General features: G+C 42.6%; 1 protein-coding gene across 7 annotated transcripts in view; it reads left to right on the top strand.

The window, feature by feature from the left end:
* dlg5a (discs, large homolog 5a (Drosophila)) overlaps positions 1-26,278 on the top strand; it is a 240,416-nt gene that overhangs the window by 203,517 nt on the left and 10,621 nt on the right. For all 7 annotated transcript variants that reach the window (XM_070865668.1, XM_070865671.1, XM_070865669.1 and 4 more), the window contains 7 exons: positions 3-167; positions 1,716-1,899; positions 6,557-6,705; positions 7,217-7,387; positions 12,533-12,729; positions 18,956-19,099; positions 24,894-25,021. In XM_070865668.1, the coding sequence (XP_070721769.1) occupies positions 3-167; positions 1,716-1,899; positions 6,557-6,705; positions 7,217-7,387; positions 12,533-12,729; positions 18,956-19,099; positions 24,894-25,021 (1,138 nt within the window). The remainder of the gene's footprint in view (positions 1-2; positions 168-1,715; positions 1,900-6,556; positions 6,706-7,216; positions 7,388-12,532; positions 12,730-18,955; positions 19,100-24,893; positions 25,022-26,278) is intronic.

A 26,278-nucleotide genomic window follows, 5' to 3' on the forward strand; every position in this document is an offset into this window, starting at 1 on the left:
AGTTCTCGCCTGGAACCGATTAGCAATCATTCGACTCCCCAAGGCAGTGGAGCAACAACACCTGACAATCACTCCATAATCGATGCTGTGAGTGAACAGGATGAAGGTACAATAACACCTCCATCGAAGCAAACCACCCCAACTACTAGTCCACGTGACTCTATCAGGTTAGTTGTAAACAGAGCTGTTCTACAGCACTATGACGGAAGTCTTTTCACAATGAGGCAGTAATAAAACGTTGTCCTTTCCGTTTCGTTAACACATTAATTAAGTGACAAATTAAATATTTTCTGTAACTCTATAGACTCGTGAATAATGTTGCATTGTATAGTAAATGGTTTGGTATTAAGATATAAAATCTGAATTTGTTTTTATAGTTAAGAATTTAAAATTTATCTAGACTACACCACGTACTGTGTAGCTTTTTCTGCTGTGGTTAAACGTCTCTAGTTTTGTTCTCTGACGATTCCTAAGTCGTGGTCCTGTTAAAATGAATGAAGCTGTTCCAAGATGCAAGAAACTTCCAAATGTCAGTAATATTGCTCTGGAGGGAGAGACCTGAAATGGCTGGTCTCAAGGGTACATATTCAAAGAAATTTGAATATTTGTAGTATGTGTGAATGTTGGGTGCTGACTGGACTGAGCTTGGCTGTGATGCCTCTGTGGTTGATTGAAACCCGCACAGAGAACTGCCACTTAATCAAGGTACCCTGAGGGCTACCAGTACCTGTAACTGTCATCATCATAGGTGGTCCCTCGAAACGAGGATGACCCGCTTCCACGCCAAAAAGAGATGAGTTCACAGGTATTTCAATGAAGGACCTAATATTCCAGGTCCCGAATTACATCTTGAAGGGTGGAAGATGCCTGTGCATGGATTTCTTTTAACGTGTGGTGGCGTTGCACACCAGCCACCACACGGGCTTGACAGAGCTAGGTCTTGGTCTAGTGGCAAGAATTAACCAAGACGACGGGAGACCAGCTCTGCTGTAACTGTACCCTACCATGGGATGCAGTCTTTAGGGTCAGGGGATGAAAATGGAGAGATTGAGAAAAAGCTCTGCTAGAAGTGTTGATATTGCAGGAACGTTATGGGAAGATGGCTTTGTAAATTTTTCCAGCAAGCAGCCAATCCACAGGGACCAGGGAAGACCCAGGCTTGATGTCAGATCTGTGCTGCGTTTGTTCATCTCGCCTGGAGCGGTGGTAAGGAAGTACAATTGGGCTGAGTGCAGCTGGACAAAGGTTGGTGAAATCAACCAGAGTGACCACCGATAATCTACTGCATCACCCCTTGCTGGAATTGGGTGAAGAAAGAATATAGGCTGAACTGTGTCGCCACCCTTGCTGCTGACACATGAAGAATGGTTGACTCGTGTTGCCTCTTGAACTGTACCAAGTGAGGAGTCATTGTCTTTATTGGAGGAGGAGAGAGAGAACATTTACGAAGGGAAAAGTAAATAATTTATGAGAGAGTAACAATTCCCTTGGTGTGATGTTGCTGCTAGTATTTGGGGCAGCAATCTTTTTTTTAAAAGAAATCTACAGTGCTTTAGTAATAATTGTAAAGTGAAAAAGGCATAATGAACATACATATTTTCATAAAATATTCAATGTCCTGATTCAGACATTTCTTTATCATTTAGTTGTGTTTATCAGCATTCACCTACAGACAAATATGTTCTTTATTTTTCTTCTTATTTCTAATTCAACAGGAAATCTATTGATTCAACCAGTCAAATTGCTGAGCCAAGATTTATTTTCCTAAAGAAGACACAGATGGAACTAGGGATCCAGATTTGTGGTGGAAACTTGTACGGAGTATTTGTGGCAAAGGTGGAAGATGACAGTCCAGCAAACGGCCCTGAGGGGCTGGTACCTGGGGATAAATTACTAGAGGTAAGAAGATACTCAAATTTTCAGCGTTACTCAGTGAAATGATTCACTCAAATGTCCTGTGATTCTCAGAATTTTTAATAATGCCCTTGATTCTTGGAGGAAATTCAAACGTTGGAAAGCTGTGTTTAAATTTCCCACCTGAATCACATAAAATAAAACCAGCAAATCACAGGCTATTTCACCAGGGAATGGGAAGGAGAGAATTCAAGCCAAGAGTGAAGCTAACTTCAGACATACAATTTCCAATGAGTCACTGCATCGCAGTCAGGCCCGGTGTGCGGAGGCTAACTATAGGACACTAATTTCTAACCCCAGCTGATATCAACTTATATCTGCACAGACTTTGTGGCTTATTTACACATTCACTTAGCCAACTGAGCTATCAGGGGAACTCTGAATACAAACTTGTACAGTAATAATTGACATTTGACAGTTAAGAATCAACCTGGAGTCACAAATAGGCCAGACCAGGTAAGGCAGATTTCCTTCCCCAAAAGGACATTAGTGAACCAGATGGGTTTTTGCGACAGTCCAATTTATGACAATCCGATCACCATTACTGATACTAGCTTTTTAATTCCAGATTGTTTGTTTATTTAATTAATTTAATTTAAATTCCCCAGCTGCCTTGGTGGGATTTGAACTTGTGTCTCCAGATCATTAGTCCAGGCCTCTGAATTACTCCTCCAGTATCATAACTACTATGCTACCATTCCCATCCTGAGAAGAATAGCATATTTTTAAAGGATTTGCTCCAAAACTTGACAAATGACTTTGAACAATTTGAGTGCTCTTATTCTCAATGTTAGAATGTAACTCTTCAATGTAACTCTTCTGTTGAAGAGTTCAATCTGGCTTGCCTTGCAGGACAGTGCACCTTCTACCTTCTTAGCTCACAAACACCTTATTGTATAAAAAACCTGGGGCTAGAAATTGCCCTTCGTCCTGATTGGGGGCAGTAACCTTCCGGGGCCAGAGGCACTAACGGGGCTATAAAAAGGTGCAATTTCGCTCCCCTGATGTTTCAGAACAATCTACCAAAAAGTGGATAACACAGTAGAGCTGCGCTAGTTTTGGCATTGCTGTCACAGAGAAATCTGGTGCAAAGCTCATTTATTTCTTTGCAAGACGAAAGAAATTTGAGGAAACAGACTGCATCTGCGGCATTTTTCAGACTGACATAGGCAGAGGTCTATTATTTATCCCTCAAACAGTACCACCAAAACAGATTATCTGGTCATTTATTACATTGCTTCTAGCAACATTTTGCTCCTTGCAAAGAATTCAATTATTCTGTTTAATACAAAATAAAATCTCATTAGTTTACTGGTATATATGTGCACTAAAAATGTGGATAATTGTTCCGAAATTTGGATATCACCCTTGAAATGTGGGTAGTTTGGGAAATCTACATCCTATTCAGGCTGGAAGAGATGAGAAAAATTAATATTTAACCAGTTATATCTACCTGGCATTATTAAAATAACTAAAACATGAAATGTGATAGCAAGTAACAGTTTCAATCCCTCTCATTCCAAGTGATCTGTTTAACAGCAGTATTTCTTGAGGAGATGTCATTTAAAGTCCTATTTTCCAAAAGAATATAATTGATTAGTTTCTTTGTTGTTCGTTCAACCGTCGCATACAAATAGAAATTGCTGTCATGACGAGGGGAGTCAATTTGTGACACTTCTCCATTAAGAAGTTCATATCTGATGGGTCAGGTGGACATCTCTGTTTCATCGAAAGCTTTGTTCTGGAATGTGCCTTTATTTATTTTTCTACCATTGTCAGAAAATGCTCCTCTTCATTGACTTCAGTATTTTCTAAACATATTCTGTCGTTTTTAGTCTAAATGTCACTGTCCCACTGCCACTGATACTATTTTGACTTGTGACCTGCTTTGAGTAGTCCAATCTCAAACAACCCAAGGGAGCTCTTAGCTCGTCTTTCACACTTGCTCACTTTGCAGAGTTTCCAATCCGGGCTCTTAATGGATTTACCAGTGGAAAGTAATAGCAGAATATCAACGCTCAGTTCATTTCAGAGAGGCGACACCTCAAACCTCGGCACCGAAGGATTCTTGCATTTCTAGATCAGATAGAGCACCAAGCATTAGTTGGCTTTTAGCCAAATGCACTATAATCAAGGACCTAGTAGCAAACAAAAGCAAGCCTGGTCTGCTACAATAAAAATCAGAGCAGCACTTGCTTCCTGATTCTTTTACTTGATCCAGACATGGCACTTCCTTTCTCAGATGCTGATCATTTTGCATTTCTTGCATTTTCTGTTTTCATTCCGGAAAGTTGTTTCCTTCCTTTAGGAGCAAGACTAAGTAAACACGTCACTGAACAGAGATTAGTAAAATTGGGTAGCAAGATTCATTGCTCCTGGTGCAAATTATAAGCCACTAAAACTTTTTGGAGCTTGCTCTGTTTGTGTAGTTTTCACCTCTTGGGCTAACATGTGGAGGGCTCCTGTAGCAGACATCCGCAAGGCAGGGACCTTTCACAGTTTACGTGCTTTTACTAAGAGTTATTGCCCTGACAGCTTGGGATAGTTACTGCAGTGCTATTATGCTCCAACTGGCACGGAGCTCCAGGTCATCAGAATGTTCCATTAGTTTTTAAACTACTCAATGTTTCCTATTTGTAAGTGGAGACTCGGTGACTGAGAAGGATACAAGATTTGCAACCATCAATGTTCTCTTTCTTATTCTTTTAAAAGAAGTTTAAGCTCTGCCAGTAAAACTTGCTCAGGAATTGTCTTGTTTCTCTTGCAGGCCAGGCACAGCTTGGAGATGATTACTGTTTACTGTTATATTTCACAGTTCTTGCTTGGGGTCTCCCTGCTGCCTTTTACTGGCAAGGTATTAATTGCACATCAGTGAGGCTTTTTTTGTCTCGCAGATTGGGGAAGATTACCCGAGTTTCCAAGCAACAGCTTCTTAAATAGATACTGTCTCAAGTGGAATGACAGCAGTTCCCATGTAAAGTGGCAACAATATAGTTGCTCCATTTGCCTATATATCAAAAGTCTCTGCACTCCCAATGTAACTTATACAAACCACACAAATACAAAACTTCTAAAGTAACAACTAAACTTTGCAGACCATCACATCCTTCCCCCACATCTGCCAAAAAAAGGAAAAGGGCTGTTCAAGATGTTTCATGAAAATAAATAGATATTTGAATTAAAAGTATGAATACTTAAATTATATATCAAAATATCTCCCACATAATCAGATGGCAGAGAGTATAGTCCACAGGAGGGCAGCAAGACCTCACTCTCCCAAAAATAAAACAAAATCAACTGCATACTGATCAGACAATTATTTTCATTCACTTCACACTTGGACACTAGATCTGTCTTTTTATGTGCTCTGTAAGCACTTGGTAGGGTGGCCAGGTATAGCATCGTGACAGCACTTTTGAATAATTAATTTTTGCATCACTGGCTTTTACACATTTACAGGTTTTAGTATCAGTGATTTATTAAATTATCAACTTCTCATCTGAAATTAATGAGGTATATGTGTATATAATTTATAGCTGAAGTTTACTGCATTTCTAATCAAAGTCATAATTTCACTGCATTAGATAGTTTCGTTTTATCAGAAGTTGTTCTGTGAAAAATTAACATGGCATTGCTAAATATTGGTGCATTTAATTTTTTTATAACACAATTGATACCTCCCTTCTGTTTATGTTGGTCATTGTTTATAGTAAGATCAACATAAAAGCCTCATAGAAGGTATGATAACTATATTGATTTTGCTCATTGAATTGTGGCAAAGTCCTATGAAAGAATAGTTGGTCTGTGTTTACCATGCATCATCTTCTCCCGATTTCCAAAACTTTTGCTGAGAAAAATCAAATCTCATCTGCTGCACACCAATTTACAAACTGCGTTTGTCTTTTCCGAGCCGCTGTCTTTCCAATACAGCCGTACACTCTTACACGAGTTTAAAGTCATGTCAGTACTGGAAATCTAGTTTTCCAGCATAATTTCAAATGCTAGACAGCCAAGAGAATTACTTGCTAGTCTTTTTTCTTGTAATTTTCAATAGCAATGAATAATGCATTGAAGCTGAACAGGAACAATATTCCTGTAGCCTAATTTGCTCTATGCTTGCAGTTTAAATCCATATTTGGGCAAGCATTATACCACAGAACTAGAAATTGCAGTGAAATAAAATAAGGGCTTTTTGTAGAGAAACCAGCCTCATGAAAATATACTTACTGTGACTGTTAAGATGATTTGAGAAAAGAAAGACTTGCATTTATATAGTGCCTTTTATGACCACCGGACATCCCAAAGCACTTTACAGCCAATTAAGTCATTTTTTTAAAGTGTATTCACTGTTGTAATGTTTGGAGAAGGAACAGCATTAATAGAGGGCTTTGAGCTGGCTGGCAGCACACCATCCCCTCCATACTCCTTTAATAAGGGAACAATATGTAAACCAGGGAAACAAAAGAGATAGAGAAGAAAGAAAAACATGGACTTAAGAGAAGTTTCAAGAAAACATGGAAGTTGACATTATGCATGTTTTTTTCAAAATTGCACAGGAAGTTTTATTACAACCCTGTTTGCTTGGATGTAGTTGAAGTACATGTTTAATCTTGATTATAATTATTTTACATTTTCATTACAGTACAATGGCACTGATATGCGAAATGTGACAGCTGAACAGGCCTATGTGGAAATGCTAAAACCCACAGAGGCGATCTCTGTCAAGGCTCAGTATAGGCTAGAGGAATTCAACAAGATCAGAGAGGAAGCCGGGGATGGATTCTATATCAGGTATCATTTGGGGTTGTCAACTGAATGTTTTGCACAATTATCACATAGAAAGTCCTGAACTTTAGGGACAAATTTTGTAGGATGTAAGGACAATCTTTAAAAAAAACAGATAACTGAATACATATAAATTATTTGAGCTACAACAATATTTATGATGCTGTAATAACACCCAGAAATAGCAGTGATAAGTATGATTTTATTACTAAAGTCACTGTTTTCTTTTTCTTTGATGTTACTTGTGTGAACATGCAACAATTTTGCAGAGTACTTAATTTCAGCTTTTTTGTTAAGATTGTGCGTATTATTTTTCAGAGATGTCTGGTGGTGTTTTTCTTGGCACAGGTTTTATCTTCAGCTGTCTGATGCTTTCAGATGATTTGTTTTACTTGCCTTGAAAACTTGATGCTTATCTCTGATTTTTGCTCATTAAGCTAAGCCCTAGTGTGTTTGGGTAATACAGGTTGGCAGCTGTCTTGGGTATCATGGGATTTTCCTCTGCTTGTTCCTCCAGAGCACTTTACGATCGAGTTGCAGAAGTAGAACACGATCTAAGTTTTAAGAAGGATGATATTCTTTACGTTGATGACACTCTACCACAAGGAAATTTTGGTTACTGGATGGCCTGGCAATTGGATGAGAATGCTCAAAAGCTGGAAAGAGGGCAAATCCCCAGCAAATACATGTAAGCAACCCAGCAGCTCACGCGATGGAAGAGTAGTGCGAATAAATAAGTGTATGTAAAAAAATCCTCACATTAAAAAAATCCTTACTTCTCAACATGCAGTAAATGAGAAATTACTGCATTTTGCAGCTGTGATATATATATATTAAACATCAGCTTGGCCCAGTGGTAACAATCTTGCTCTTGAGTCAGAAGGTTGTGGATTCAAGTCCCACACCAGGCATGAGCATATAATCTAGGCTGACAATTAATGCAGTGCTGAGGGAGTGTTGCACTGTTGAAGATGCTGACTTTTAATGAGACATTAAACCAAGGTCCTGTCTGCCTGTTCATGTGGATGTAAAAGTTTCTATGGAAGTTTTTTTTGAAGGAACACCGGGGGAGATCTGATTTCGAGGCCAACATATCACTCAATCAATACATGAAAAATTGATTATTTGATCATTTATCTCAATGCTATTTGTGAGACCTTACTTGTGTACAAATTGGTTGCTGCATTTGACTAGAAGCCAACAGTGCCTATATTTTTTTTAAAGCACTGCATTGGCTATGAAGTGCTTTGGGACATGTTGAGGTTGTGATAGGCACTATATAAATGCAATTTATTTTTCTTCATTTTAAAGTTCAATTTCAATGACCAAAGCTATCATTACAAGCTACTATCTTTCGGCTTCTCCTCATCACCCAATGTCTGTGCCCACAGCAATTTCGGGATGCAGCTTCTCAACCATGCAGCAGATACTCAACACAGTCCAGGAGTCTAACAAGAACAACTTGTATTTATATAGCGCTTTTAACGTAGTGAAACGTCCCAAGGCACTTCACAGGAGTATTATGAGATTAAAAAATTTGACACCGAGCCGCATAAGTAGAAATTAGCGCAGGTGACCAAAAGCTTGGTCAAAGAGGTAGGTTTTAAGGAGCGCCTTGAAGGAGGAAAGAAAGGAGGAGAGGTTTAGACAGGGAGTTCCAGGTTAGGGCCTAGGCAACAGAAGGCACGGCCACCAATGGTTGAGCAATTATAATCAGGGATGCTCAAGAGGGCAAAATTAGAGGAGCGCAGACATCGCGGGGGGAGGGGGGGGGAGTTGTGGGGCTGGAGAAGATTACAGAGACAGGAAGGGGCGAGGCCATGGAGGAATTTGAAAATAAGAATGAAAATTTTGAAATCGAGGCGTTGCTTAACCGGAAGCCAATGTAAGTCAGCGAGCACAGGGGTGCTAGGTGAGCGGAACTTGATGCGAGTCAGGACACGGGCTGCTTAGTTTTGGATTACCTCTAGTTTACGTAGGGTAGAATGTGGGAGGCCAGCCAGGAGTGCATTTGAATAGTCAAGTCTCGAGATAACAAAGGCACGGATGAGGGTTTCAGCAGTGGATGAGCTGAGGCAAGGGTGGAGGTGGGCGATGTTACGGAGGTGGAAATAGGTGGTCTTAGTTATGCTGCAATAGGTGGTCTTAGTTATGTGGTCGAAAGCTCATTTCACGGTCAAATATGACACCAAGGTTGCGAACAGTCTGGTTCAGCCTCAGACAGAAGTTGGGGAGAGGGATGGGAGTCAGTGGCTAGGGAATGGGGACCGAAAACAGTGGCTTCGGTGTTGTTCAGACCTGGCGGTGAATGGCTAAGCTTCAGCTATAGCCCACGGAATTCCTGATGTTTTCAGATCTGTTATTTCGAGTTAACCAACAAAAAGGTTTTCAAACTGAGTGTGATGGATCCTAGGATCCAGCTAGTTTCAATTCATAAGAAATTCGATATTTCTCCTTTTTTTTTTATATGAATTCGTTACTCGGCAAGTACTGTGACAGATTGAAACCTGGGCTTCTGAAAAGAATTCTCATCTCTCGGTGTGTAGGGTGATAAAAATACACAAGCTGTCTCAATTTTTAGATTCCAGTTTGAAGGAGATGACTATGACTCATCGTTGTTTACATTGCTTGTTTGAACAAAGTTAGACTTTAGTCTGAGTTTACATGGCTAGTCAGTGTGGTGCTTTCTGCTAATTCAGAGAGATTGTGGGGATATGGTGGGCAGTCCGTATCTTTTCCGTTGCATATACCATTGTAACCTATATAACCTGTCAGTATGCTCACAAGTTTGTCGAGCTGAGTGGCTTAACCAGTCACGTGATGTTCACAAGACTCAATAAAACCCCAGTCAATTGGGTTTAGGTCATCCACGATGAGGTATGCAGTTGTGAGCCTGGTGGATGAACTGGTAATGTGTAGTGTGATTGTTAAACCTTTGTTAATACACCAACTAGTTCTTCATAGCAATGTGTTGCTATGAATTCTTAAGTAAAGAACCCATGAAGCAAATACATTACAACCATAGAGAGATTAATTGTTCGCTCTGTGGGCATGCCGTTTCAAATATTTCCCGGTTTGTCATACTCAGTTTAATGTCAGGTCAAAAAATGACTGGCACAATATTGTAGATCCTGCGGCTTAATAGGATGCAGGAGTAGGAGCCTCATGTAGCATCACCTACCTGCACCATTATGGTAACATTTCACGTGCACATCCTGAGCATGTCGGTTCCCCAGAGGCAATTCAACTGGGCTTAACTCCAATGGATTATTCTGATGAATGGCTTATTAAGGACATTTTACATTGCCTTTAATGGTACGTAATTTTGGACCACAAAAAGTGGCACCAATAAGGAGGCGATTGTTCTGTTCAGGTAAACCTTAAGTACAGGTTACATTGTTCCAAAGCACCATGTCCAGAATTTAAAGATGACTAAGGTCATGTGCTGGAAACATTTTTGTGCATGAAAGACAGTTCTAGACATTCTTTCACTATTATTAATGACTTTAGGAATTTTGGGTCCAAGTTTCGGGCCGCGCCTAAAACGGCGCAGCCCGGACCTGGACGCCCGTATTTCGCGCCACAAAGTGCGCCTAAAAAAAACGTACCTATTCTCTGGCTCCCTGCAGGCCCTCTGGAGCTGGGCGCGGCACAGCACGAGCTGTTGGGGGGTGGAGCCAGGTACCTGCGCTGAAAACAGTGCCGGGACCTCTGCACATGCGTGCTACAGTGGGCGCGCATGTGCAGTAGCTCCAGGCGCCCAAAACTGTGGGAGGGGCCCGAAGCACGCAGTCCCTAGCCCTGGCCGAATGGCCTCACTGGGGCTGCGTGGATAAGGCTCCTCCCACCCGACCCGACCCCCGCTCTCCCCCCCACAACTCGACCTCCCCTCCTCCCCCCCCCCCCCCCCGACCCGACCTGACCTCGCGTCTCCGTCCCCCGCAACTCCCCCCCCCCCCCCCCCGGACCTCCGCGACTCCTTCCCCCCACCCCCGAGACCCGACGCCACCTACCTGTAAATCCAGCCCGAAGTCTTGGGCCCGGCCGTTCAGCCTCCTTCTCTCCCTTCCCCCCGCACCCCCCCCTCTCCTTCCCTCCCTTCCCCCCGCCCCCCCCTCTCCTTCCCTCCCTCCCTCCTCTCTCCTCTCTCCCTCCCTCCTCTCTCCTTTCCTCCCTCCCACCTCTCTCCTTCCCTCCCTCCCTCCTCTCTCCTTTCCTCCCTCCCTCCTCTCTCCTTCCCTCCCTCCCTTCTCTCTCCTTCCTTCCTTCCCTCCCTCCCTCCCTCCTCCCCTTCCTCTTCTCTCCTTCTCTCCTCTCTCCTTCCCTCCCTCCCTCCTTCCCTCCCTCCCTCCCTCCTTCCCTTCCTCCCTCCTTCCCTTCCTCCCTCCTTCCCTCGCTCCCTCCTCTCTCCTTTCCTCCTCTCTCCTTCCCTCCTCTTTCCCTCTCTCCCTTCTCCCCCCCTCCTCTCCTCCCCCCTTCCTTCTTCCCTCTCTTTCCCCCCCCTCCTCTCCTCCTCCCCCTCCCTCCTCCTCTCCCCCCTCCCCTCCTCCCACCCCCCTTCTTCCCCTTCTCTCGCTGTCAGAAACACAGACACTGACAGACAGAGAGTGAGAGACACACACACAGACAGACAGAGAGATAGAGACACTGACAGAGACACACTCTGGGGGGGGGGGCGTCCCAGCACGCTGTTGGAGGACTCCCGATGCTGCAGTCAGTAAGTAGAAAATGTTGTATTTATTGATTTTTAAATTTTTTTTTATTTTTTATTAATTTTTTTTGGTTGATTTATTGGTTGATTTATTGATGTATTTATCATTTATTATTGATGATGGCTCTTTATTTGTAAAACTGAAGTGTTTGTAAACTTCCCTTTAAACCCCCCCCCCCCATTCCCTACGCCTAATTTGTAACCTATGATTTTCTAAAGTGTAGACAAGGTTTTTTCGAACGTACAAAAATCTTCACTTACTCCATTCTAAGTAAGTTTGGAGTAAGTTTTCACTGCCTAAACTTTGAAAACAGGCGTAAGTGGCCAGACACGCCCCCTTTTGAAAAGAAAATTCTGTTCCAAAGTGAAACTGTTCTAACGGACTAGAACTGGAGCAAACTAAATGCCGAGAATTCAAATTTCTAAGATACTCCATTCTAAACCAGTTGCTCCAAAAAAACAGGAACAACTCAGGCCGAAACTTGGCCCCAATGACCTGTAATACTCTCTCTTTTCCAGATTTGTGTGTCATCGAAACAGTTTACTTAAGATTTTTAGACCGCATTGCTATTTTATGATTATGCGTTTTATTATGATTCTAGTAATCAAGAGGCTAATAGACTGTGTGACCTGAATTCTGCAAAATTAACTATCAGCTTGCATGATTTGGTAGCACAGTCGCCTCTTGAGTCAGTAGGTCTTAAGCATGTCTTCTAGGCTGACACTTCATTCCAGTACTGATGTAATGTTGCACTGTCGGAGATGCCGCCTCTCAGATAAGATGCTAAGCCGAGGTCCTGTCAATCAGCACAGTTGGACGAAAAAGATTTCAGAGTACTTTTTTAAAAAAAAAGAGCAGACAAGTTCTCATAGTGTCCTGATGTACACTTAATCCCTCACCAACAGCACGAAAATAGATTAACTTGTCATATGTCTCGTTGTAATTTGTGGCACCTTGCTGTGCTCAAATTGGCTGCTTCATTTGTCTACACAACAGTGATTACAAATCAAAAATAATTCTTAGTACATTTGTGTACCATTGTGGACTCACTTCTTTGCTGTACAGAGTTGTAATTTTATTTTTTAAACATGGCATGCTGCTGATTGTAGTATTTCTGGCAGGATGGATCAGGAATTTTGCAGACGGCATAGTATGTCGGAGGTCAAGGATGAAAATGGATCTGTGAAGACTCTGTCAGCAGCAGCCCGCAGATCATTCTTCCGGCGAAAGCAAAAACATAAAAGGAATAATTCAAAAGATGGAAAAGAGATGTTGGCCCTTGATGCCATAAGCACTGATTCTATCCCTTTGCTGGAAGGTATTTGCTAAATTTTTATGAAGAGATGATCCTACTTGAGAAACCAACTCTAGGAGCATGCAGTGGCTTATGTGCAAAGAAGATTAAAAGAAGATTGGGAAAGTCCAACTTCTGAGGAAATGTTGGTTGCCTTGCTGCCCAAATATATTAAGCGGAGGACAGTAGAATCTGCTTTAATTCACTGTCCATTGTAACCTGGTGTAAACACTGACCAGCAGTTTCAAAACAACCAATGACTACTCTTGCCTTAAGTAAAAACACTTCACCATATACAGTGCCAGCGGATTACAATTAATAATTCACTGCAAGTAAAGATACAATATGAAAATGGAAAATGCTGAAAATGCAGAGTAGGTCTGTCAACATCTGGAAGAAAAATAACAATGTTTTGGATGTAGATTATTTTTTAGCACAGAGGTTCTGACAGATCTGTGCTTATTCCAGATTTCCAGCAATTAATTCAATTTTTTTTTATCTTCAAGTTATCCATATTCTCTTGTGAGGAAACATAGAAACATAGGAAATAGGTGCAGGAGCAGGCCATTCGGCTCTTTGAGCCTGCACCATCATTCAATATGATCATGGCTGATCATGCAACTTCAGTACCTCACTCCTGCCTTCTCTCCATACCCCTTGATCCCTTTAGCCATAAGGGCCACATCTCACTCCCTTTTGAATATATCTAACGAACTGGCCTCAACAACTTTCTGTGGTAGAGAATTTCAGAGGTTCACAATTCTCTGAGTGAAAAAGTTTCTACTCACCTCTGTCCTAAATGGCTTACCCCTTATTCTTAGACTGTGACCCCTAGTTCTGGACTTCCCCAACATCGGGAACATTCTTCCTGCATCTAACCTGTCTAATCCCGTCAGAATTTTATACGTTTCTATGAGATCCCCTCTCATTCTTCTAATTCCAGTCAATATAAGCCCAGTCTTCAGTCTTCATATGTCAGTCCAACCATCCCAGGAATCAGTCTGGTAAACCTTCGCTGCATTCCCTCAAAAGCAAGAATGTCTTTCCTCAGATTAGGAGACCAAAACTGCACACAGTACTCAAGGTGTGGTCTCACCAAGGTCCTGTATAAATGCAGTAAGACCTCCCTGCTCCTATACTCAAATCCCCTCGCTATGAAGGCCAGCATGCCATTTTCCGTCTTTACTGCCTGCTATGAAGGCCTGCATGCCTACCTTTAATGACTGATGAGCCATGATGCCCAGGTCTTGCTGCACCTCCCCTTTTACTAATCTGTCACCATTCAGATAATAATCTGCCTTCCTGTTTTTGCAACCAAAGTGGATAACCTCACACTTATCCACATTATACTGCATCTGCCATGCATTTGCCCGTTCACCTAACCTGTCCCAAGTCCCCCTGCAGCCTCCTAGCATCCTCCTCGCAGCTCGCACTGCCACCCAGCTTAGTGTCATCTGCAAACTTGGAGATATTACATTCAATTCCTTCGTCTAAATCATTAATGTATATTGTAAATAGCTGGGATCCTAGCACTGAATCCTGCGGCACCCCACTAATCACTACCTGCCATCCCGTTTATTCCCACTCTTTGCTTCCTGTCTGCCAACCAGTTCTCTATCCACATCAATACTATATGCCTTAATTTTGCACACTAATCTCTTGTGTGGGACCTTGTCAAAAGCCTTTTGAAAGTTCAAATACACCACATCCACTGGATCTCCCTTATCCACTCTACTAGTTACATCCTCAAAAAACTCTAGAAGATTTGTTAAGCATGATTTCCCTTTCATAAATTATGCTGACTTGGACCGATCCTGTCACTGCTTTCCAAATGCGCTGCTATTACATCTTTAATAATTGGTTCCAACATTTTCCCCACTACCGATGTCAGGCTAACCGGTCTATAATTCCGTTTTCTCTCTTCCTCCTTTTTTTAAAAAGTGGGGTTACATTAGCTACCCTCCAATCCATAGGAACTGAACCAGAGTCTATAGAATGTTGGAAAATGACTACCAATGCATCCACTTATTTCTAGAGCCACTTCCTTAAGTACTCTGGGATGCAGACTATTAGGCCCTGGGGATTTATCGGCTTTCAGTCCCTTCAATTTCCTAACACCATTTCCTGACTAATAAGGATTTCCCTCAGTTCCCCCTTCTCGCCAGGCCCTTGGTCCCTTAATATTTTTGGGAGGTTATTCGTGTCTTCCTTAGTGAAGACAGAACCAAAGTATTTGTTCAAGGTCTACCATTTCCTTGTTCCCCATTATAAATTCACTCAATTCTGACTGCAAAGGACCTACATTAGTCACTAATCTTTTTCTCTTCACAAATCTATAGAAGCTTTTGCAGTCAGTTTTTATGTTCCCTGCAAGCTTACTCTCATACTCTGTTTTTCCCCTCCAAATTAAACCCTTAGTCCTCCTCTGCTGAATTCTAAATTTCTTCCAGTCCTCAGGTTTGCTGCTTTTTCTGGTCAATTTATATGTCTCTTGGATTTAACACTTTACCTAATTTCCCTTATTAGCCATGGTTGAGCCACCTTCCCTTTTTTATTCTTATACCACACAGGGATGTACAATTGTTGTAGTTCATCCATTTAAATATCTGCCATTGCCTATCCACCGTCAACCCTTTAAGTATCATTCGCCAGTCTATCCTCGCCAATTCACATCTCATACCGTCGAAGTTTCCTTTCTTTAAGTTCAGGACCCTAGTCTCTGAATTAACTATGTCACTCTCCATCTTAATGAAGAATTCTACCATTTTATGTAACTGCTGTACCCTTATTGCACGCGTCCTTAATTTCCTGTTTGATGCCATCCCCAACCTCTCTACTACTGTTTGGTGGTCTGTACACAACTCCCATTAATGTTTTCTGCCCTTTAGTATTTCGCAGCTCTACCTATATAGATTCTACATCATCCACGCTAATGTCCTTCCTTACGATTATGTTAATCTCCTCTTTAACCAGTAATGCTACCTCACCTCCTTCTTGTCTGTCCTTCATGAATATTGAATATCCCTGGATGTTAAGTTCCCAGCCTTGGTTACCTTGGAGCCATGTCTCCGTAATCCCAATTACATCATATCCATTAACAGCTATCTGCGCAGTCAATTCATCTACCTTATTACGAATGCTCCTCGCATTGAGACTCAGAGCCTTCAGGCTTGTTTTTTTTTTAGCACTCTTTGCCCTTTTAGAAATACGTTATAATGTGGCCCTTTTTAATTTTTGCCCTTGTTAAAATTAGCTGTTTGTAAATTTTCAGTGCTTTCCTTTCTTTACCTTCCAGTCTAAAATATTTCCTATTTTGATGCACTCGTATATTGACTTGAAACAAAATGATTTAAGGGGGGAGGGTAATTAGTCGGAGGCTGCAATTATACTACATTACCAGTTTAAATCTGGTAATTGTGGTCTGCAAGACCTCAGGATTAACTTTAAATATTATTTCAATGAGCATCTGAACTGAGGCCTGAAAGGGATAGACTTTCAAATGTTTTTAAAGGACTGCCTTCATTATTTTAAAGAAGAAAGCTTACCTATCTGTACCCTGTCTATATACCCACACAAATGTAAATGGTTCTAACCTCCATCCTCACTGAGAGGCCAGGTAGGTGCCTTGCTTCCAGATTTTTGGCAGTAATGAATTTCAATTGATTTGTAACCTACCATGGGAGATTTCCACTGAACATAATGGGTACTAATACTTACATATGACGGAAGTAGCTTAGAATGGAATCAATTATTAAAGATGAAATAGCAGTGCATTTGGAAAGCAGTGACAGGATCGGTCCAAGTCAGCATGGATTTATGAAAGGGAAATCATGCTTGACAAATCTTATGGAATTTTTTGAGGATGTAACTAGTTGAGTGGACAAGGGAGAACCAGTGGATGTGTTTGGACTTTCAAAAGGCTTTTGACAAGGTCCCACACAAGAGATTGGTGTGCAAAATTAAAGCACATAGTATTGGAGGTAATGTACTGACGTGGATAGAGAACTGGTTGGCAGACAGGAAGCAGAGAGTCGGGATAAACGGGTCCTTTTCAGAATGGCAGGCAGTGACTAGTGGGGTGCCGCAGGGCTCAGTGCTGGGATCCCAGCTATTTACAATATACATTAATGATTTGGATGAGGGAATTGAGTGTAATATCTCCAAGTTTGCAGATGACACTAAGCTGGGTGGCGATGTGATCTGTGAGGAGGACGCTAAGAGGCTGCAGGGTGACTTGGACAGGTTAGGTGAATGGGCAAATGCATGGCAGATGCAGTGTAATGTGGATAAATGTGAGGTTATCCACTTTGGTGGAAAAAACACGAAGGCAGAATATTATCTGAATGTCGGCAGATTAGAAAAAGGGGAGATGCAACGAGATCTGGGTGTCATGGTGCATCAGTCATTGAAAGTTGGCATGCAGGTACAGCAGGCGATGAAGAAGGCAAATGGCATGTTGGCCTTCATAGCTAGGGGATTTGAGTATAGGAGCAGGGAGGTCTTACTGCAGTTGTACAGGACCTTGGTGAGACCTCACCTGGAATATTGTGTTCAGTTTTGTTCTCCTAATCTGAGGAAGGACATTCTTGCTATTGAGGGAGTGCAGCGAAGGTTCACCAGACTGATTCCCGCGATGGCAGGACTGACATATGAGGAGAGACTGGATCGATTGGGCCTGTATTCATTGGAGTTTAGAAGGATGAGAGGGGATCTCATAGAAACATATAAAATTCTGACGGGACTGGACAGGTTAGATGCAGGAAGAATGTTCCCGATGTTGGGGAAGTCCAGAACCAGGGGACTCAGTCTAAGGATAAGAGGTAAGCCATTTAGGACTGAGATGAGGAGAAACTTCTTCACTCAGAGAGTTGTTAACTTGTGGAGAGTTGTTGATGCCAGTTCATTGGATATATTCAAGAGGGAGTTAGATATGGCCCTTACTGCTAAAGGGATCAAGGGGTATGGAGAGAAAGCAGGAAAGGGGTACTGAGGTGAATGATCAGCCATGATCTTATTGAATGGTGGTGCAGGCTCGAAGGGCCGAATGGCCTACTCCTGCACCTATTTTCTATGTTTCTATGAATGGGATGTCCCGTTTGGCTCTCCATTCAACGGCCTCCTGAGATGCCGAGTGGAGAAATGAGGTGCCTCCCGCTACAGATCTCAGTGGGCAGGTTGATGAAACGTGTTCCATGGTCTGAGACCCGTGGCCACAGTCGCATCACGGGTCGTCCCTCATCTTTCAATTGTGGAGCAGGTGGCCGCATCATCCGTGCCCCATGCGGATTGGGTCGAGCGCTGCCCACCGTCTTCGAGGGAGGTCAAAGCCAGGGGCCTCTGCTGTTGGGTCAGTGAAGAGGTGTTGTGTTCTATATGTTACACATGTTCCAGGATTCTGCCCATCTGGATAGTGGCTCGATATCAGCTGCGTGAATATTGGCTGCACCTCCCCAGAATGGTGGGTGCCATTTTCGTGGTGGGTTTTTCAAGGCTTTATGAATGGGAAGCTCGATGTTGCTCATGATTTTTTCCACCTCGCAGAGCACTGTGGCTTCGCAGAGAACAGCGGGCATGGGTACCAACTGCGTAAAACTGTTTATAAAGCATCTTTTTTGTACCAAGGCTATCTTCCCCCCCACTCTGAGAAATCACAGGTGCAAATCTGCACCCCAAGTATGTCTCACTCTTTTTTTTTAAAAAATCACCAAATAACCTTTTCTGCTTTTAACAATGAATGTCAGTTGTATAATTGGGGAAACTGACAGAGCTCAGTCACATGTGGAATCTGAATCAACACCAGCAACAATATAGTCATTAATCCAGGATGTTTGTAATGTGTTAGTTCTTGTTATTTCAACAGTGTAGGTTAATTCAGCTCTATTACAGAGTCATGCACCTAACTCGCCCTCAGACCATTCTCTGTTTGAGTCCATTAGAACATAGTATAACCAAAGGGTTCCGATGAAAGGTCATCGACCTGAAACATTAACACTCTCTCTCTCTCTCTCCGAAGTAGACACAGAAAAGAACGATAGTTATTAATCATTCTTTGCAACTGTTTAATTTTGTAAACGGGATTTTTGTGTCAAGCACCCCATTTTATAGATGTAAAATTATTACAGTGGTTACCAAGGGATTCTATATCTAGTTGTTGTGTTTCACTTACTAAATACAGTTCTGATTTGTCTGTCATCATTGTTGTTTTAGATTTAAGTGCTGAATGTATGTTGTAATTCATTTCCACTGCTAGATTGTGGAAGTTTGGCTTATCAAAGAGTGCAGAAAATAGAGTGCACCTCCCCAAGGCCTGTGCTAATCCTGGGACCACTAGTTGATGCCGTGAAGGACATGTTAGTCAAAGATTCCTCGGGAAAGTTCTGCAGATGCCCATTAGGTAAGTTTAAATCACTAGATTTGCTTTAATTTTAAAATATATACTTGTGGTTCTGTGGTTTCTTTAGAGACTTATCTAACTATCAATGAGTCTTCATAATTACTTTGTGTTTCAGGAGATTGTAGGACATTGATCATTTTCTGAAATTAAGTACCTTATCTGCCATTAAACATGCCTTTGTTTGTAGTTCTTAATCATACTTCAAAAAATGCTTAAATTATTTAGTTGAAAATCTACTCTTTTTCTGCTACAATTGGGGAAAAAAAGACAACTGTGTGACAGTATCAGAGGCTAAGTGAGCCCCTTTCAGCTAGTGACTGATTTGTAGCCAATTTTGTAAAACTGAAGAATCCTTTTAAAGGCCACTTGTTCATTGTTTTGCCTTTGTGAAGGACACTTGTGAAGCATTGCAGTGTCCCCACGTATCTGGAGGCTTCACTGTGCAAGCAGACTCTTGGTCAAGCCAGTCAGGTAAAAAATCTAGTCACAAAGGAGTTCTATCGGGACTGAGTGGACACTTGGGAGTCGTCACAAGATGTTAATCTCATCGAGAGGAGGTTTAGATGATGTCATAAACGGCAAGGGTGCAGATGAAGTGCTCTCACATAACCATGGGATTAGATTACACACTTGGATTCACTCCTTGCTATCAGTTACTGTTCATAACCGATCTTGCTTCAATTTCATGTGGACTTTTTATTGTGTTTCTGTACTAGTCTGCGGATGAAGGCTGTCAATGCATTTCATGTCCTTCAAGCATTTATCTTTTTTATTACACAGTATAAACTAAAGTATTCAGTCTATCATTGTCTAGTTGGCAGCATTTCAAAATGTTTTTCTTAAAATTGGCTGTTTTTGTCTGCTTTTTATAAAAGTCTTGTTCCTATCGTAGCACTTATTATTTGTCATCATTCGACTGCAATGCCATTACTGCATGAAAGCCATACAGCCAGTCTGTAGTTAAGAGTTCGTATTCGCTTAGATTAGAAGCAGGAAATGCACAGGAAAAAGAAAAAGACTTACATTTATCTAGCGCCTTTCACGACCACCGGAAGTCTCAAAGCGCTTTACAGCCAACAGGAGACTCCAGCATTTGAAAGAGAAAGATACGTAAGCATTTCTGGTGTAACCCCTCATGAGAATTAACTGGTGCCATAGTACAGTGGTTATGCTGTTGGACCCCAAGGTCGAGAGTTTAAATTCCACTGTGGCAAGTTGTGCTGGGAATTTGCGGGCTGCCACCAGTACAGGTTGGACCTCTCTGTTCGGACACCCTTGGAATCTGACTGGTGCCGGAACAGAGAATTTGCCGAACCATGTGAGGTCACGCAGAGCCCAGGCTTACCGGTAACTGATGATAGTGCCCGGGCTCCTGAATGCCTTCGCCACGCTCCAGCTGTGAAACTCGGGCCTCGCTCACTCTCTCCATGCTGGTTCGCTGCTCTTTATTTTAAGGTTGTGTCCCGTCACCCCCACCATCGCTGCCGGACCTGCACCCGCCACCCGGCCCGCACCTGCCTCCGCCGCTCCCCCCCCCCGCCGCTGCCCACGCAACAGGCAAGGGACTGATGCCAAACCACGGATGGTTCTGGCTCAGAGAGTCCCGGAATGGAGAGGTACAACCTGTATTAAAAAAAAACGATTGTCAGAAAAATCCAACTGGTTCACTTCAGGGAAGGAAACTGCCACTCTTCCAATAACTTTAGTCCATGCAACAGGGTTACCTCTTAACACTCTTTTAAGTAGCACAGCGAGGCACTCACTTGTAAAAACAGATGGGCAACTAGAGATAGGCAGAGATTGGGCCTATACTTATTGGAGTTTAGAAGAATGAAAGGTGATCTTATTGAAACGTATAAGATTCTGAGGGAGCTGGATGGAGTAGATGCAGAGAGGATGTTTCCCCTTGTGGGTATCTAGAACTAGGGGGCATAGTTTCAGAATAAGGGTCGCCCATTTAAAACAGAAATGAGGGGGATTTTCTTCTCTCAAAAGGTCGTGAATCTTTGGAATTCTCTACCCAAGAGAGCTGTTGAGGCTGGGTCATTGAATATATTTAAGGTAGCAATAGACAGATTTTTGGACAATAGGGGAGTCGAGGGTTATGGGGAGTGGGCAGGAAAGTGGAGTTGAAACCAAGATCAGATCAGCCATGATCTTATTGAATGGAGGAGCAGGCTCGAGGGGCCAAATGGCCTACTCCTGCTCCTATTTCTTATGTTTGGCAACATCTCTATCACCCTGACAAGATTAAAGTTTTAAAAGGCTTGGTCATGCTAGAAAGGCCCTTCTGTCGGTTGACGAGGGCAAGTGTTGCAGCCAAAAGATTAGTTCACCTTCCAGATATTGATTGACTTTTTGTGCACTTTGTCTTTTATTTCAGCTTTTCAACACTCACAGTTTTCTTTTTGTTTACCTCTGATAGTTGCTTGGGTTGGAATATTCTTTTGGAGGAATAATTCACATTTTCACTTCTGACTGTTGCCTGTTAGCTTTTGAGTCCCATTAAAGGCTAGGATTGCAATCTTGTAATCTGACTTGCATCAGATGTTATTGAAGCTTTGTTGGTAGCCAAAGACTATATCACATTATAATGAGCAGTTTGGTATTGGCCATTCCGATAACATTTAATCTTGTTTGAAGGCAAGGGTGTTCCTCGTGCTAATGTCCTAGGGGGAATGTTTGCTAGTGCTCTTGGGGAGGAGTTAAACTAATATGGCAGGAGGATGGGAACCTATGCAGGGAGACAGAGGGGAATAAAATGGAGACAGAAGCAAAAGATAGAAAGGAGAATAGTAAAAGTGAAGGGCAGAGAAACCCAAAGCAAAAAACAAAATGGGCCACTTTACAGCACAATTCTAAAGGGTCAAAGTGTGTTAAAAAGACAAGCCTGAAGGCTCTGTGCCTCAATGCGAGGATTATTCGGAATAAGGTGGACAAATTAACCGCGCAGATAGCAGTTAACGTGTATGATGACATTGGCATCACGGAGACATGGCTCCAGGGTGACCAAAGCTGGGAACTCAACATCCAAGGGTATTCAGCATTTAGGAAGGATAGACAGAAAGGAAAAGGAGGCAGGGTGGCGTTGCTGGTTAAAGAGGAAATTAATGCAATTGTAAGGAAGGACATTAGCTTGAATGATGTGGAATCGGTATGGGTGGAGCTGCGGAATACCAAAGGACAGAAAATGCTAGTGGGAGTTGTGTACAGGCCACCAAATAGTAGCAGTGAGGTTGGGGACAGCATCAAACAAGAAATAAGGGATGTGTGCAGTAAAGGTACAGCAGTAATCATGGGCGACTTTAATCTACATATTGATTGGGCTAACCTAACTGGTAGCAATGCGGTGGAGGAGGATTTCCTGGAGTGTATTAGGGATGGTTTTCGAGACCAATATGTCGAGGAACCAACCAGAGAGCTGGCCATCCTAGACTGGGTGATGTGTAATGAGAAGGGACTAATTAGCAATCTTGTTGTGCGAGGCCCCTTGGGGAAGAGTGACCATAATATGGTAGAATTCTTTATTAAGATGGAGAGTGACACAGTTAATTCAGAAACTAGGGTCCTGAACTTAAGGAAAGGTAACTTTGATGGTATGAGGCACGAATTGGCTAGATTAGACTGGCAAATGATACTTAAAGGGTTGACAGTGGATAGGCAATGACAAACCTTTAAAGATCATATGGACGAACTTCAACAATTGTACATCCCTGTCTGGAGTAAAAATAAAACGGGGAAGATGGCTCAACCGTGGCTAACAAGGGAAATTAAGGATAGTGTTAAATCCAAGGAAGAGGCACACAAGTTAGCCAGAAAAAGTAGCAAGCCGGAGGACTGGGAGAAATTTAGAATACAGCAGAGGAGGACAAAGGGTTTAATTAAGGTGAAAAATAGAGTTCGAGAGGAAGCTTGCCGGAGACATAAAAAATGACTGCAAAAGCTTCTATAGATATATGAAGAGAAAAAGATTAGTGAAGACAAACGTAGGTCCTTTGCAGTCGGATTTGGGTGAATTTATAATGGGGAACAAAGAAATGGCAGACCAATTGAACAAGTACTTTGGTTCTGTCTTCACAAAGGAAGTCACAAATAACCTTCCGGATGTACTAGCGGTCCGAAGGTCTAGTGAGAAGGAGGAACTGAAGGATATCCTTATTAGGCGGAAAATTGTGTTAGGGAAATTGACGGGATTGAAGGCTGATAAATCCCCAGGGCCTGATAGTCTACATCCCAGAGTACTTAAGGAAGTGGCCCTAGAAATAGTGGATGCATTGGTGATAATTTTCCAACAGTCTTATTAACTCTGGATCAGTTCCTGTGGACTGGAGGGTTGCTAATGTAACACCACTTTTTAAAAAAGGAGGGAGAGAGAAAACGGGTAATTATAGACCAGTTAGCCTGACATCAGTAGTGGGGAGAATGTTGGACTCAATCATTAAGGAGGAAATAGCAGCACATTTGGAAAGCAGTGATAGGATTGGTCCAAGTCAGCATGGATTTATGAAGGAGAAATCATGCTTGACAAATCTTCTGGAATTTTTTGAGGATATAACTAGTAGAGTGGACAGGGGAGAACCAGTGGATGTGGTGTATTTGGACTTTCAAAAGGGTTTTGACAAGGTCCAACACAAGAGATTGGTGTGCAAAATCAAAGCACATGGTATTGGGGGTAATGTACTGACGTGGATAGAGAACTGGTTGGCAGACAGGAAGCAGAGAGTCGGGATAAACGGGTCCTTTTCAGAATGGCAGGCAGTGACTAGTGGAGTGCCGCAGGGCTCAGTGCTGGGACCCCAGCTCTTTACAATATATATTAATGATTTGGATGATGGAATTGAGTGTAATATCTCCAAGTTTGCAGATGACACTAAACTGGGTGGCGGTGTGAGCTGTGAGGAAGACGCTAAGATGCTGCAGGGTGATTTGGACAGGTTAGGCGAGTGGGCAAATACATGGCAGTTGCAGTATAATGTGGATAAATGTGAAGTTATCCACTTTGGGAGCAAAAACACGAAGGCAGAATATTATCTGAATGGCGGCAGATTAGGAAAAGGGGAGGTGCAGCGAGATTTGGGTGTCATGAAGGTTGGCATGCAGGTACAGCAGGCGGTGAAGAAGGCAAATGGTATGTTGGCCTTCATAGCTAGGGGATTTGAGTATAGGAGCAGGGAAGACTTACTGCAGTTGTACAGGGCCTTGATGAGGCCCCACCTGGAATATTGTTTCAGTTTTGGTCTCCTAATCTGAGGAGGGACATTCTTGCTGTTAAGGGAGTGCAGCGAAGGTTCACCAGACTGATTCCTGGGATGGCCGGACTGACATATGAGGAGAGACTGGATCGACTGGACCTGTATTCACTGGAGTTTAGAAGGATGAGCGGGGATCTCATAGAAACGTATAAGATTCTGACGGGACTGGACAGGGTAGATGCAGGGAGAATGTTCCCGATTTTGCGGAAGTCCAGAATCAGGGGACATCGTCTTAGGATAAGGGTAAGCCATTTAGGACTGAGATGAGGAGGAACTTCTTCACTCAGAGAGTTGTTAACCTGTGGAATTCCCTACCGCAGAGAGTTGTTGATGCCAGTTCATTGGATATATTCAAGAGGGAGTTAGATATGGCCCTTACGGCTAAAGGAATCAAGGGGTATGGAGAGAAAGCAGGAACGGGGTACTGAAGGAATGATCAGCCGTGATCTTATTGAATGGTGGTGCAGGCTCGAAGGGCCCGATGGCCTACTCCTGCACCTATTTTCTATGTTTCTAATTTATGTTGCTATTTTTCTATTCAGAGGTTATGAAAGCTTCCCAACAGGCCATTGAGCGAGGAGTGGCAGACTATCTCTTCATTGATTACAAGAGGAGGAGCGGCCATTTTGATGTCACAACTGTTGCCTCCATTAAAGAAATAACTGAGAAGGTGCTTCTCTCCTATCGATATTAATTTCTATGTTTCATATAATTTGATCTTTTGTAATGTTGCAATGTACATTATAAGCTCAATAACGATATCTAGTTACTTTATAGTATTTGAAAAATTATCAACGCCATGGCAATCTAGATTGATTCCAACCCAAATAGCAAGTTTAAATGTGTTTGAATCATGTATTACAATGAAGATAGCATTATTCCTGCCATGTATTCAAAGCTGTTCCACCCAAGATTTAACAAGGAAAAACAGCAACGATTCACATGTGAGGGCTATTGTCTGTAACTCGTCTTCTGTAAATGGGTTTAGGTGTGCATATTTTAGTTTTGCGAGCTTTTCCTGGATTACATTCATTTAAAGGAAGAATTCAAACTGTTGGAGAGAGGATTACTTATTCTTTATACAGGTGCAGCACCCAAAATCCGGAACCCTCGGGACCGAGGCCGTTCCGGACTTGGTGTTTTTCGAACATGTTTCTGACGTCACGAATCCGGAAACACCCGAGTCCAGGTTCAGGTATTTCTGGATTTCGGAACGTCAGAAAGACGGGGGGAGAGAAGGGCCCCCGCCGAGGAGGTGTTCGGGCGAGCCGGCGAGGAGGCCCCGAGGTGAGGGACGCGAGGCCCGAGGCCAGCAGCGTCAGCAGGTCCGGATTCCGGAACATTTTACGGATTTCAGACAAACCTGCCACTGATCGTTCCGGAACTCCTGATTTTCGACGCTGCAGCTGTACTCCATATATTCTGTGTAAATAATGCAACCAAAAAAATTGCTGTTCTGAATTTGCACCTGGCTCGTGACTTTTCCCTTATTAGTGCTGACAGGGCCAGCATCTCAGGCAATCATCTTTAGTTCTCTTTCCTTCCACAGTTACTATCAATAGCTAGCTCTGCAAAAGTGATATATCAACAACTTGTATTTATATAGCGTAATGGCCCATGGCGCTTCACAGGAGTATTATGAGATAAATTTGATACCGAGCCACATAAGTAGAAATTAGCGCATGTGACTAAAAGCTTGGTCAAAGAGGTATGTTTAAGGGGCGCCTTGAAGGAGGAAAGAGAGGCGGAGAGGTTTAGGCAGGGAGTTCCAGAGCTTGGGGCCTAGGCAACAGAAGGCACAGCCACCAGTGGTTGAGCGATTATAATCAGGGATGCTCAAAAGGGCAGAATCAAAGTGGGGGGCGGGGGCTGGAGGAGATTACAGAGATAGGGAGGGGCGAGGCCATGGAGGGATTTGAAAATAAGG

This window comes from Pristiophorus japonicus, chromosome 22, assembly GCF_044704955.1.
Source record: "Pristiophorus japonicus isolate sPriJap1 chromosome 22, sPriJap1.hap1, whole genome shotgun sequence".
In the NCBI taxonomy this organism is placed as follows: Eukaryota; Metazoa; Chordata; class Chondrichthyes; family Pristiophoridae; genus Pristiophorus; species Pristiophorus japonicus.